General features: G+C 43.4%; 1 protein-coding gene across 3 annotated transcripts in view; it reads right to left on the bottom strand.

Annotated features, from left to right (window-relative positions):
• Nucleotides 1-15,339, bottom strand: part of ATXN10 (ataxin 10) — a 67,677-nt gene that overhangs the window by 12,657 nt on the left and 39,681 nt on the right. For all 3 annotated transcript variants that reach the window (XM_064654040.1, XM_064654041.1, XM_064654039.1), the window contains one exon: nucleotides 3,251-3,314. In XM_064654040.1, coding sequence (XP_064510110.1) covers nucleotides 3,251-3,314 — 64 coding nt within the window. The remainder of the gene's footprint in view (nucleotides 1-3,250; nucleotides 3,315-15,339) is intronic.

Genomic DNA, 15,339 nt, shown 5'->3' on the forward strand with positions numbered 1-15,339 from the left:
CTCATGAAAGGACCTCTCCTTACTCTAAAGGCAAACTATTCCACTTGCATTTTGAAACGGCCTGACTGCTATTAAATACAGAGGGACAGTTATGATTAGGGTGCAGCCAGTCCCAGACAGAAGATTTAAAGGGTATAGAAAAAGTGATATTCGACCTCCTCTGAAGTTTAACTCCTCAGGCTCTGAGGTCTTCAATGAACTCTAGTCTCACTCTGCTTACCTTTTCCCCTCTGCTAAAAGCCCAGCAGCTCACAGTTGAAAATCTGGCATCTTTCAGCACTTCTCCATTGAATTTACTTGGAAACATGCAAAGTTGTAGCAGCTGCAAATTTAAAATACCAATTTGAATAATTGCAGAGATACAGCAAATTTGTTCTTAACTGTCCATAATCATATTGGTGTCTGCTACCAATGAGGGTGGTGCTTTGTTGGCCTGTACTCATCAAATATCCTGAAGGAAAAAATACTCCTTGTTAGTATAGATGTAAAGGTTACCAGCCTGAGATGTAATTAGACAAAGTAACAGTTCTCCCACACTGGGCACTGAAAGATGAATTTAAACAATTAATTAGAGCAACGCAAACATGTCAGTTGAACTTTGTAAGCTACAAACTCCCTGGTAGTTCTATGAATGCTACAGAACTGTTCAGGATCTCACAGCACGCCATTTTAAGGTAATGACAGGTTTACAAAGGAATTTATTTTAGGATGAGAGCAGACCCATTTCCTCTTGCAGCATTCTTCCATATGCTACAAACAATAAGACTCATCAAAGAATTTTTCCTCTCAAAAGTAATAAAGAGCTCTTTAACATCTAAAATGGCAGTCCAGCTTCTCCTGATGAATTGCATACTTTAGGGAAATTATTTTTTTCATCCAGGAAGAAAATCCTATCGCTTTTACCATTAAAGTTACATTTTTTTCTTCAGAAAATTTTGTACATGTAATTTGGAGGCAGGGAGGGGGCAGAGGAGGGACCAGGCTCTGCTCGGGGGGCCCAGCAATGGCACAGCAGGAACGGGCAGGAACTGATGCCCAGGAAGTTCCTCCTGGGCATGAGGAAGAACTTCTTTGCTGGGCAGTGACCCAACCCTGAACAGAGACCAGAAGGGGTGTGGAGTCTCCTCCCTGGGGATATTCCAGACCCCTCTGGACACAATCCTGTGCCATGTGCTCTGAGCTGGCCCTGCCTGAGCAGGGAGGTGGGACCAGCTGAGCCACTGTGGTCCCTTCCAGCCTGACCCATCCTGGGATTCTGGGATTTGTGCCAGGCAGGACTGGGGTGCACAAAGAGAGCAAAGAAACAGCTCAATCTCTTCAGAGATGATGCAATTGTTATGCAGTGCAGTCAGGCCCCACGTGCTGCTGAGGACCTGGTTTGTGGTGTCCACAGGTAGTAGAATATGCTGCAAAGCAGGTGAAAGTACAAACAGCTAAACTGCAAACTCCTCCTCTGCTTCCCTGTGTAAGTTCTGCTGGGAAGGCAGCAGATGAGGAATGTCAGAAGCAGGGGAGCACTAACTTCATGTAGCACAAGAGCACCTGGGACAGCACGAGGTCAGAGCAAGGCCAGAGCAGCAGCCAGGAGCTGCACTGCCAACGCTGACCCAGCAAACCTGGGCACAGCAAACCTGGGCACAGCAGGGCAGGCCCCTCTGCCCACATGCTGCTCACTCGCCCGTATCCCCCTGCACTCTGTGCCATGGATCAGTGGTCAAAGCTCACATAGTTATGATGTCTTTAAAAACCAAGTAAACAAAATTTTATCCTCTGGTAAGAAGTTTATGGTGCAGCCATAAAACGTCAGCCTGTATCAAAAGGTGTAAGAAGTCCCACATTGCTCAAAATGCAGTAAAGACTCCCTGGGTATTTTATTTTCATTTCATTCAAGATTGTAAATTAGAACTCCAGCCTTTGAAGGCCTCCAACTTTATCCTCTTTTATTAACAGCTAAAATGAAGGATTAATCCTAGAAAGACATTCTAGAGGTAGTTGCACAGCTGTGCTTTCCAGCAAAGAAGTCACTTGGGACCAGAGCTCCCTACCAGGTTTTCTCAGGGCTGCTCTTCTGCTCAGGGAAAGGGAACTTTCCCTGCCCTTCCCACCTCACCCAGCAGTGCCCCTTCCCTGAATGGCCCCACGGAAGTACAACTCTGCTCCTCAGTGCCCTGTCCAGAGCCACACTGCCAGGTCTCCAGGTGCAGAAACAGTGAGGAATGTAAAACTTGTGCACATAAAGCAATAAAGTGAGTAACTCAGAGGATACTTAACACTCCTTGCTCCTCCACTCAGCTTGTGCTGTCATCTACATTATTTCAAGACATATTTATATGTAGATGATGTTCCACAGCACACAAATGAGAGAATATGTACCATTTTCACAACTTAATTTTTGTGTGTTTTTTTTTGATACTTGTTAGAAAGTGACCTTTTTCTTATCAATTAATTTTGAAAGCTCGTTTCATGTGTTCAGTATAAGAAAGGTGACATGACTCTACACAGGAAATGCATTTGCTTTCCAGACACACTTACCAGAAACTCACACAGAGCTAATGATCAGAACGGCAGAAAATCCCTGACTGAACACACTTGGCAGGATGACTGTGTGGTGCTTGAAGAGATGGGAAACTCTGCTTAACAACTGCTTCTCCTCAATATAAAGTTATTTCTCTCTAACAGCAATCTGTCTTGGAAAGTCTCTACTTTTAAACCCCAGGAAAAAGATAATATGAAGAACAATACCATTTACATTAAAATATCCCCAACAGTTCAGTAATTAGCACCATTGATTTTCTCAATTATACACATTCTTACAACAGCTTGTTAGCCTTGACTCTGTGCTTAGAATAACCTCCCCAACCCCATTTATTAAGTGCAGAGAACTGTTGGGGTACTGTTTCAGTCTCCTGAACAGATGCTTCAATGGAAGCAAAGGCTCCAAGATCTGACACAACAGCCAGAGTCTGGATTCAGATTCCTGTCACAGCTGGCTCTCTGAGCTGACATTTGCAAACCAGCAATATTTATTATTTTAGGAAACAGAATATAACCACAATTCAACTTAGAATCCAGCTCATGAAAGCCTATTTGTGCCTTTGCTCACTTCTGAACCATTTAAACACAACCTAGAAAGTCCTGAGGCCAGTCACACTTGGGCACCCAGTGAAAGCAGTGCTGGCACCCATCTGTGAAACCCCACACCTCTCCTCGTGAGTCACACTCAAAACCAGAACTCTTTTGTAAAGGATACAGGGATTGTTGTCATCAATGCTGCAGTTGTCCAGAATCAAGGGGATGCCTTCCAACTCATACACCTAAATAAAAACAGAAGTTTAATTTAACGGATGTCTCAACAATACAAATGATGTTTCATGGAAGAAATAAGTAAAAAGGTGACAGAGATGTCTGTTTAATCAAAAACATTAAACAAGCTACCAGGCATTACAGAGTAAATCTGGTGTCAGCAGTGAGTATCAAAACAGTAACACAAGCAGACACTGATTTCACATTCTGCCTTCATTTAGCCTGTGTTTGACTGAGGTGTTTTCTGTGGGGCTTCTCACATGGAGGCAGACAAGCCATGCTCAGTGACAGCTTGTGCTTGCTTCCAGAAAAAGAACCAGGAAAAACTGCTGAGTGGAAAAATAGGGGCAAAAAAAAGTTGAAAAATACCTCTCCCCACATACACAAGTTCACAGGGAGCCACGTCTCCTGTTCCTTCAGAAACAACGCGTTACCTCTACGTGCACAATGACAGATTCTTTATATCAAGTAAGAGCCACTGACGTTTCTCCTCTGAGAAGGTGTTTTTCATGTTATTAGCAAACCAGTAAACACAAGAACTGGCACTTTTTGTTTCCTGACCATACCCCACACAGGGGAATTCACAAATTGCACTGATCCATGTGTGTGTGTGAGATAACAATGTATAACCCTAATACACACACACACACTACCCAGAACGTGGGATGAGCTGATGTAACAATAAATATGGAGCAGGATTGTCTTAAGGGAAGTATATTTCCTAAGAGATTTGTGTAGATTTCTAAGGTACACTGTAACATCATGCATGCACAGCTACAGCTTTAGAAAGTTCTGTGCACTTAAACGAAACCCTGCTCTAAACTAGCTGCAAAATTTCAACCTTGAAAATACCTTCTTAAGACACAGGAGATTTTTAAATATATTTCAAAAGCAGTTTTAAGAAACCTTGAGAGGATGAGGATTGATTGTTTATATTCTTATACTCATATATTATTTATATGCTTTAAGGCACCTGCACGTGGTCCTGGGCAACCCGACCTGCATCGAAGCAGGGGGTTGGACAAGAGGTTCCTTCAGAAGTTCCTTCCAAACTCAAACATTCTGTGATAGCCAAATTATATTTGTTCAAATCTTAAGTTCTTTAATTCCTTAAAATTTAGTCTCAAACCAAGAACTGTCAGGCAAAGGAATTTAAACAGAATTTAGGCCACGGCTTGATGACGGGATTCTCTCTCCCATCTTTTTTGTCCCAACAAGATGCACTTTCGTGTACCAAGGAAAACAATAAATCCCAAAGTTTACACTGCAGGATCATCAGCTTTCTGAAGTTCAAGTTCTGTGATAAGAGAAGTCAGTCAAGTAGGAAGAGATTTAGAGGTGAAATCCCTGACAGCCAATGGACCAGTAAAACTGAATTCAGAGACAAATCTGAGCACACCCCTCTTACAAGTTTCTTCTCAGATAATCTTACTGCAGAGTCTCAAGCTATAACACGAGAAGGCAACAGTGACAGACAGGACACACAGTCAGGCAAGCCTGACACGTGTGAAAAGCCAAGAGCACGGTCAGGTCTTAAACCCCAACTTCCACATCTGTGCTGACACGGCCAGCTCTACCTACATGGAATACAGTTAATAACCCGGGGTTAAAAATATCCACAACATGTTTGTGTCTCCTGCAGAGGCCGTGGCTGATATCACACTTCAAAGGCCGAGCCAGCAGTGACCCCCCAGTAACACAGCCCTCACACGTGCTGGGGAAACGCCGGCGCTTTGATGTTCGGCCGCAGCCAAACCCTGGTGTGCCCTAACGATACCTTTATTGTCCACCAGGGAAACGCTGAACAGTGCAAAGGAATCGGGATTAAGGGCTGTCAACTGAAACAAACCATGCCATAATCTGCTCCAAGATGTTTGGTTAACAAAGCAAGTATTTGAGGAAAGCAAAATTTTAATTAAGATCCACACACGCTTCAAAAAGTTGCTGTGGGAATATGATATGATGGGATTCCTTCAAAGTTAAGTGGGAACAGCAGCAGCACACCACAGCCTTAGTGATACCTTCATGCCAACTACCTCTGCCTCACACCCACCCTTAGTGTCTCTTGACTTGAGAGACTCTTGAGCATCACATCATTAAACTGGACATATCATTTGCTTGAGTTCAGCACAGCTTTTGTCACCATGTTAACAGCTTTAGTGTGCCACCTGTGACTTCCTGCTCAGGGAAACAAAGCAAGGAAAAAACCCTTACAACTCACCCACCCAAGACAAATCTGTGTACTCCTCTGAGTGACTCTGAGATGAAGAGACCAAACCGTGAGTAACCAGCGCTAGAAAAGTTGCAGTTCATGCCAGCTGTTCATGAACCAGCAGTGATCCACTGAAAGGGCATTTTATGGCCTGAAATGTGTGCCTGTGTTCAGTAACGAGCTGGCTGCAGTGTGAGCCAGCTCAGCAGGTGCTGTGCAGGGAGCAGAGCCGTTTCTGCAGCGAGAGTGCCACAGGCAGTCAGAGGGAGGAATCACCATCCCACCCAGGGGTCCCCTCTGCACTGCTGAGAGCCTCTCACATCTTCTCACTCTCATCTCCCTGTAACCTCCCACACCACAGAACTCTGTAAACATCAAGAAATTGTCCTACATCTCAACCATGGCAACTGCACTGCCCAGTTCAAAGGGCTCAGGAAACTTTTCCCACTAGTTATTTGCCTTACAGTTTTGGCTCTGAAGAGAACTGTCTGTGAAATGCCCAGTGCAGAGCAAGGCAGGGCACCTTTTGCAGGGATCTTCTGCAGGGCTCAGGGAAGGAGTCAATATTGCACAACACTCAAATCTTACTTTAAATATGGTGTGAAAGTATCCTGTGAGAAAAAACACACAGTGGCTGGTGTGAAACTAGCTGTAATCCATCCGGATTTGGGGAGAAAGTACAGACAGAAACTAAGGAATAGGAGTGTTCCGGTGTCTGTCTCATAAACACAACTGCTCACACTGGTCTGTGCTACAAAAGCTCATTGAATCCATTATCATCAGCACAATCATTCACAAGAGACCTCCAAAAAAGTATAAATTAACTGTAGCCTATTTACTGAATCTTTCCTTCTAGCAGCAATAGTGCCAAGGTCAGGGGGAAGAAGGCAAATTCTCCAAGCATGACAGTGCTTGTTGATGGATCTGCCTGCATCTGGTAAAATGCAACCAGAGACCCCAAGTCCAGCAACTGCACTGACAGAAAGAGAAAAAATAAAAAATAATCCAGCAAAAAAAAATCTCTCCACAGAATAATTAACACTTCAGGAACTGGAAATACTACCTAGTCAAGTAATAGTACTATTCCACAAAAAGAACACTCATGTCTTCAGATAACAGCTAGAACATGAACTGCTCTCCCACCAGAACGTGACGGATTTTCAGCCTTCAGTTGACACAGAAAGCAGAATGAGAAAGGTCTTTGTTTCAGGCACAGAAACACTCCTATTTCTTATAAGTTGAGTTTGGTCAAACTACAGATAAGCAAAAGGAAATGCACTCTCAGAAATAGAAGAGAACTAGAGTTTGAGTATCCATCTCATGCTAACACTTGCTCCTCTCTTTAATCGTTACTGATAATCACTGAAAAACAGAAATACAAATCTCTAGGTTAAAAGAGGTTTGGGGCAGGAAACACGTACTCTAGAAATGAGTCAAAACCCGGGAACAAGCAGGAGCCATTCACATGGAAAACCTCCAGATACAACATTCATTACACATCACCAGTTTCCTACCAGACAAAAAGTCTGTCTCCAATCATGTTTAGCTCCACAGTATTCAATTTCAATTCACATTATGGAACTTAAAACGTTTCTGGGAGCAACAAAACAGGCAAACTTCACATTTTTATGGACTTGGCTCCTTCCTTCACTGTTTGCAGTGCTCCCAGTTGTGTCACACAGCTGGAAACACCAAAGCCCACCCAGCAGCAGCACCTGGTTCACATGTAAGCTGTGCTGAGCAGTTACCAAACTCAGCCTTAGTCCACAGTGGATCTGGGCTCAAACTGCCACTACACAACTTCCCCTCCCAGGAGCACCTCTTTGGTTGCTCATCTACCTGTCTGCTGATTCTCACGAGGCTAAAAGTAGGAGTCTAACAATAATTCTGATCCCTGCCTCCCTCAGACAGATTCAACTGGGGAATGCACAGAGCACTGTAACACACTGAAACACGAGTCTCAGGCTCCTGGAGCAGACAGGGCTCCACAAACCACCTGACAAACCTGAACCATGAACACTCCACCTGGTCCTGCCCTGGGCAGGTGAACGGTTATGACCCTTCCCATCCCTTCTGTCTCATAAGTCTGCATGACTTTCTTAGACAATCACACCAGACTGAATTATGCCCAAGGCAAGGAATCCAATGACATATACATTTGGGGATTTGTTGCCAATCTTTGGTCATCATTACAGATACTTTTAAGCCTTTTAATGGAGTCCCATCTGAATGTACCACATGATGACTACATAATGACAATGTAAAGTAAATACACCCCTCAGACCCAGACACCAACCAGGCTGACCAACAGCAGTCTATTTTCCTCCACGACCCGCTCAACAAGCAGGTAATTAATTAGTGATTAGACATCTGAGCAGAATCCAGCACTCAGTGTGAGTAACAGAGCAGCTCAATAGAAGTAGGAATGTCCCAACTGATCAGGTTCCCAAACAGCTCCTGCACACCTATGATGGTACCGAAAAACTTATTTCATTTTTTTCATTTCCGAGTCCTGGGTTTGGGCTTTTTTGTTTGTTTTTCCAAGCAGCAGAAGTGACAGGAGATACATGGGAGATTCTACTCACAAAAGCAAAAGAACCCTTCAATCCTTTGGTGCCAGTGGATTCCTGGGCCCACTGCAGACTCCAGCACTTTGGCTTAGAACAGAGGCGGCTGCGGCCATCGCTCTATTATAGGAGTTCACCACATCCTGCAGATCCACTGAAATACTTGTGGACAGAGGCTCCCTTCTCCAGGACATCACAGCAGACTTGCTTAGCCCGTTGAGAGCTCCTTGCACCAGTGGGAACGACTCTGGGAGCCAAGAGGGTCCTTTATGTCCCTTTCAGCCAAGGCCGAGTCCCCAGAACACTCCTCCACCTCTGCACTGCCCAGCTAAGCAGGTACTGAACATCTCAATGGCTGAAATTCAGAAACCACGGCAACAAAACCTGCTGCTCCTGCTCCATTCATTTCAAATATATTCTCCCTCTTTCAGCATTATTTCCCAGAGGAGACATTGGGTTTATTTCGACTCTCCCGCAAGAGGCAACCCTTATAATAAAAAAGTAATACTAAAAAAAATCTTAGAATCTAAATGTGGGATATCTTTGTGATGTCCTGAAACTCTCTGCAGAGAGCTAATTTAGAAGAGGAGGGTTTTGGCCCTACAGAAGGGGAAGGGAAGATGAAGGTAACAAGCACACCATCAGGCTTGAGCCAAAACAAGCAGACACTGGAGTGTCCAGCTACCAGGACAGGGTAACAAGCCACCTCAGCTGCTGAATAGTTTTTTCCACTGGTCTTTCCAAGAGCAAAACACAGGATTTTCCAGCCATTGAGATGATAATATAAACACTTGAGAATAGGTTCCCGCAAGAGACAGTAACACAAGTGGAACTTTTGTTTTTTAAACAATCCCACTTTGCTCATTGCCTTGGACAGTTCCTGAACCAGAAGCCACTTTTCAGTAACAAAGAGATGCTGCCATAAGGAGCAGGACCTTGGCTCTGTTTAGGTTTAGATCTGTGACCTGACTTGGATAAAGGCAGGTCCAGCACAAGACTGATGTTGCTGGAGACACACCAGACTTGCCTGTCCTGGCAGCAGCAGTGAGAGAGAACAACGGTGCTGAGCATCATCCAAGGTAAGTCCTGCACTTCAAATCAACTGAGCTGGTACAAATCTGCATCAACACCACAGCACATTTCCGTCCTTCCAGACACTCCCTCTCCCATTCTCAGCCCACCAAAGCCAATAATCAGACAATCCTAGTCTGATGATTTCCAATCACTGCTATAAAAGAGGTTCTCTTAATTTTCTTCTTTCATCAGAACAAAAAGAAAGCTAAAGGAAATTAAGAGTTAGCTACGTGACTGAACACGTGTACAGGAGCATCAAAATTTCAAAACTGTATTTGGTTCCAAAGCAGATAGAACTGAAGACTTCAAATTACTTCAAAGCTCCGAAAAAACACAGGGATAGAGGTTGACTAAGTCACACAATCCCTTTCAGCCACAGTAATAACCATTAAAATAGGAAGTTCCCAATCATTCTGGCAAGTTGCCACTGTTTTGGTGGGTATGGTATTTTTGTCTTCCATGTCAAGCTTTAGAAAGCATTTTATGAATCTCTCAATTAAAATGAGGGACTTTGCTTTGATGGTTGCATGCACTGGGTTGTGATTTTTGGGTGGGTGGTTTTGTTTTGTTTGGATTTTGTTTGTTTGGGGTGGTTTGTTTTTTTTTTTCAGTTTCACATTTTCTATTACATCAGGATAGCTTTTCTTCTGGAACAACATTCCAGGCACTCCAATAAAATATCCCCATTCTGAAAATCTCTGACATTGACAGAAGACTGCATTACCACAGAATGTTTCTGTTGAAGGTTTCCTCATTAGTGTCCCACAGACGATCACAGCCAAAAATCAGCACCACAGCCTTGTGACTCAGTCAGACTCTGCTCTGTTTCCCTTGCCAGCTTTGGTACTTACTCCATTCTCCTGCACACACCTGCCTTGCTGCTCCTGAAACACAGCCCAGCTGAAACCCCTGCAAACTGCTGGCTGCTTACAGCTTGGAGAGAGTGGGAATGGAAAAGGAGGAAAAGCATTCCAAACTCATACTCTGTTTGGAGAAACACACACCCCTACAGAGGCCACATGTGTCATCACTCTCACCCATCACTACTGTACTCCAAAACTGCTTCCACTCCCAGCATCAAGGATTACAACTCTTACTTGGAAATCTCTGAATTCAGCAAGGACAAATAAATGCCAGTCAGATGTTCCACTCTCTAATGATGACTTCTGTTGTGTCCAGCATTACTGAACATTCTCATTTCATTTCACTTTGAAACAAGGATTTAAAAAAAAAATGAAGAAATTGATGTCAGACATATAATTTCATTTGCAGCAAATGCTCAAATGATGAAAACAATGTGTGTGAAAATATGGAGGATGATTTCAAAACGTGCAGTGCTTTGTGCTGGGGATTGCTGCATTTCATGGTGAAATGAAAGAAATAAATCCAGGACCCAGCACACTGAATCACTGACAGCCTCCAGACTGAGAGCAAAGTCCCACAGCCACCCAAGTGGGGGCAGTTTCCCGTAATTCCTCCCAGTTTCCTGTTGCTCGATTGTGAAGGGACTTTAGCAGTGATAAATTCTTTTAAGGAGCTGTAAAGAATAAGTTATGGAGTATGTTTGTATCACCCCAGTCTTCACAGCCTAGGCAGGATGGGAGTAAAGAAGAAAAGGAGACAGTTTGTAGGTTAGAAGACTGGAAAGAGCACACAGACATTCATCAATGGCATTCCCAATTCTCTGCTTCCACAGTGTCTTGCAGGCAGAGCTTCCAGGATTTTAGTGACAGGTCAAAGAACAAACCATTAATTTTGTAGTACGTGTGTACAGGACGTGCACTCTGTTACATGTTAAGTACAAAACCAGCCTTCACGATAATTCCATTTTTCAGTAGGTTAAAACATCGTAAAGCCAAGTGTTCCAGAAAGAGACTGTAAAATGCCTTTATCAGGCAGAAATGGTAAATGGGAGACTGCAGGACCCAGCTGGCTACTAAAGGCAGCAGTTCAATGCTGTGTGCTGCTTGTGTTTGAAATCAGAGCAGTCAGGGGAGCCACAGGAGCCCCGAACCCTGCAGTAAATAACCTGCCACGCTGAGCAATGCCAACCTCACACTGCTTTGTAGGAAATGTCACCTCTTCTGAGACACAAGCAAATAACACAGCTATGGGCCTTTTGAAAGGGAAAACCCAAGCTCAATCCAAATATTGCAATTACCAGAAGTGTTTTGTTTCAGGACTAACAGATGTGGCCTCACTTTACTGGGGATGGGTCCAGAGGAGGCCAGTGCAGGTGCAAAGGGAGTCTCAAGCTGAAGAAGCTTTAGACATGCACTGTTCTACTGAGATTGATCCCTGTCTCCCTCCCAGGAACTTCTTCCTTCATGACACCTCCAAGTCACAGAGCATTCTTCATCCAGAACAGAACACTATTTCAAATACAAAGCAAAGCAACTACACTTTCTTTTATTTTGCAAGAGTAATTCACCGGCTTTCTTTTTATTTTATAATCCCATAAAAACACCAATCCTGGTCTAAATAATTCCTGTAAAGCCCCTTCCCACCCAAACCATCCTGATATTCTGTGATTTGCTGACCAGCTCAGCTAAAGAAGTGGGGGAAATCCCTGTGCATGCACACTATTCAAGTATTTCATGTTCCTCACATGGCAGAGCAGAAAGGTTTTTACTTTGGTTTGGGGTCTTTTACACAGCTTTTATACAAACAGGATTAAACCCTCAATGATTCCAGGGTTTTGCCAATAGCAGTGTTTCCTTTTTAACTGCAAAAGAAATCTGAATGCTGATCTTTTAATGACTGCTCAGCATTTTTGACAACTTCTACCCCTTTTGCTAATGGAACTTCAGACAAAAATAACTGCTGGAGAGTTTTCCCACTGACAATCACTACGAAGCATGATTCTGGTGGCATAAAGTTCTCATTACATTTCCATTATATTTGTGGCAAGTCCCACCCACACTGCCACAGCACGAAGGGATTCAGAACTCAGCCAAATGATAGACTGGGTTACACCAGTACAACAGTTCAGTACCTGCCCCCTCTCAGCCCTTATCTACAGCCACAGCAACACATGAGAGCAGAATAAACCCCTGCACTGGCCCAGCCCTCCTGTGGCACTGACAGTGTTTCTTTGCTGACAACCCAGACTTACAGAAAGTTGAGCAATTATTCTCTGCATTTACCTGAAACTCTAAGAACACACATTTTCTTCTAATGATTCACCAAGCGTAACCTTTGCACAGGATCAGATTCTCTTATTAAGATAAATTTAGCCACCTTGTTGAGATTAAGATCAACTTTACATTTAGAAAACAAGGCTCCTGATGTTGTGATTTATATGTCTATAAAAGCCATATATTTAGTATGCATGATATACAGTAACTCAGGTATGCACTAAATTTCATGCTGAAAGCTGCTGATGCCTCAGGCTACTGAGCGAGATGATACATGATTCTGTACATAAGGAGATTGCAAAGCAGTTTCTTAATTTACCTCTAAATTACAGTTACCAGAGGGTTTTCTGAGTATTTGTCTCTAAATGTCTTGTAGTCTGGTAATAACAACTGCAGGTACTATGAAAGTAAAATTGCCAGCTTCTGGCTGAACTCTTATATCCGCGATGAACAAAAGTCTAAGTTTTTAAATTTGTAAAGGTCTTGTTCACATGGTTTTTAGAAGGCATAAAAAATGTATCCTTTCCTATGGTCAATTTACCTGAAAATATTACTGTGCAAAACAAGGCATGTATGTATACACACTCAAGCACTAAGCCTAATGTTTATAAAATTTTAAGTGTTCTGTTTTGGTTTACTGTTATTTCCTTTCTTGCAACAGATCGTTCATTTGATTACAGGCTTGTGCCTATAAAAGTCAAGACTGCAGGTTCTAACTGAAAACTAGGAAGAGTTCCTGTTTCAAGACAGTTTCATTACTCTACCTTAAGTATATGTATGTTATTCCAACTTCACTAAAGGAAACCTACCCAGGCACAGCAACTCTTCCTATCAAGTCCATTACAGAAAAACAGATCTCATAGGAACAGAGCTGGAGGGCACATTCCAGCAGATGAAATTTGTACCAAAATAAATGCAGTCATAAAAATCATGAACAGTTTTAAAAAAATGTGAAGTTCTACGAGTCACTATTTTTGATTATTTTTTGAAAACCTCTGCAGGAGTTTAATAATAAGCAGTGTTTTGTTTGAAGCTGGTTTTCAAAGGGGCAGGCCGACACTTTTACAGCCCAGCCTGCAGGAGCAGGATGACAGTAATGGTGGGTCAGGAGGTGAGAGGAGAAAAAGCCTTGAATCAGAACCTCCATCACCTGCCACCAAGTTGATCTATTGTAGGGGAACTAAAAATGACATTTTTAGTCTCAAATTTACAAAACCACCTGTAAGCTTGGTTTTTTTCCTTCTCAGCAGGTACCAATTCTAAAGGCACTAAATGGTGAGGTGCTTGTGAAACTGCACAATTCCAGAGCTGGAATTAAAAACCAACACCAAATACTCCACTTAAATCACAAGTTCCAGAAGAACTGGCAGTAGTGAATGTCCTCTCAAACTGCATCAGCTCCTCATGACTGGAGCTGTGGGGAACAGGCAGAGCTGAGACAACGGAACAGACCTGGCAGGAAAATGCCAAAGGAGTGATGTCCATGTACAAGGGAACACAAGTTAGATAGATGCAGCTTCAAGGGAACTTACCAATTTATTATTAATTTTCACTGAGCTGTTTCCATTTCTGTTTGCAAGCAAAACATTGTTTTTTGGGTTTTTTTAGCTACAATACTGAACAATTGCCTGAGATAAGCCCCTTCAATATTTCCAAATAAAGCCCTCTGATATTTCCAAAGTCAAATACACAACCTTAAATTTCCTGGACTTAAAGGAGAAAGATTTTCAGAGAAGCTGGAAACTGTCTTACAGAAAATGGCAAGCCCTAAACAGCTCCATGGATAGTACCCCTCATTTTCTCAAAGGACAGGAAAAAATTAATTTGAAGGTAAACATTATAATTTACCCTTACTAAAACTTGTGTTGCCAACTTCAATACGAATTCACTGAACTCCATAATTATGCTGTAGAACAGTAATTGCTAGACCAAATTCTGAATCCTTCTTATTTTGTCATAGGTAAGATGAATGTCAAACCAAAGCTGACTGTAATGCTAAAACACACACAAAACCCAGAAAGCGACTCAATACTTACTTTAGTTTATTAAGAACACAAAAACTTTTATCTTCTCAAGATGAAGCTAAGCCTCATCACAGAATGATTTGGATTGGAAGGGACCTTAAAGTTCATCCCATCCCACCCCCTGCCATGGGCAGGGACACCTTCCTCTATCCCAAGTTGCTCCAAGCCCTGTCCAACCTGGCCTTGGACACTTCCAGGGCTGGGGCAGCCACAGCTTCTCTGGGCAACCTGTGCCAGGGCCTCCCCACCCTCACAGGGAAGATTTCTTCCTCATATCCAATCTAAACCTGTTCTCTGTCAGTTTGAAGCCATTCCCCTCATCCTGTCACTGCAGTTCCTGATGAACAGTCCCTCTCCAGCTTCCCTGCAGGGTCCCTTCAGATCCTGGAAGGTGCTGTGAGGTCTCCACTCAACCTTCTCTCCTCCAGTTATACATTCTCCCCATTACAAAAATAGGGGCTATATTTTTTATTATTTATTATTAGTAGTGTGCTATTAGTGCATTTACTAATGTATTAATGATGTTACTGGGAAAAGAGCTCTACTGGGACTGGAAATTATGGAAAAGCAAGCGTGAAAGCCTCCCTTCGTTCCAGAGCCAGCAGGCAGTTCCAGAGCCTCTGGTAAGGCTGTTCCCAGGGTTTTCCTGCTGGGCAGGAGGCTCCCAGCCAAGCTGGCCAGAGAAGAAGACCCTTCCCCAGCTCGTGCCCACAGCTGCCACCGTGAGGCACACAAAGAACAGCCAGTGCTGAAGCCCAAGGTCCCTCAATGCACTGGGCACTTGGCTTGTTGTACACCCACCATCTGCCCTGTTCACATTATTGTTGATTGAATACACAGAGCAAACTCTCTAAACCCAGTACGGGGTGTAAATCAGACCCACATTGTGAGATCCACTCTGAGGGGAGCTGGGAACCAGAACTCCCCCAGTTTTCATTCAGTGTGAGGGCTGACCATGAACACCCAACCCTCCCCTCTGAACCTGCCTTTCTGGGCAGGGACAGCAGCTGCTTCCCCCTCCT

This window comes from Pseudopipra pipra, chromosome 5 (assembly GCF_036250125.1).
Source record: "Pseudopipra pipra isolate bDixPip1 chromosome 5, bDixPip1.hap1, whole genome shotgun sequence".
Taxonomy (NCBI): Eukaryota; Metazoa; Chordata; class Aves; order Passeriformes; family Pipridae; genus Pseudopipra; species Pseudopipra pipra.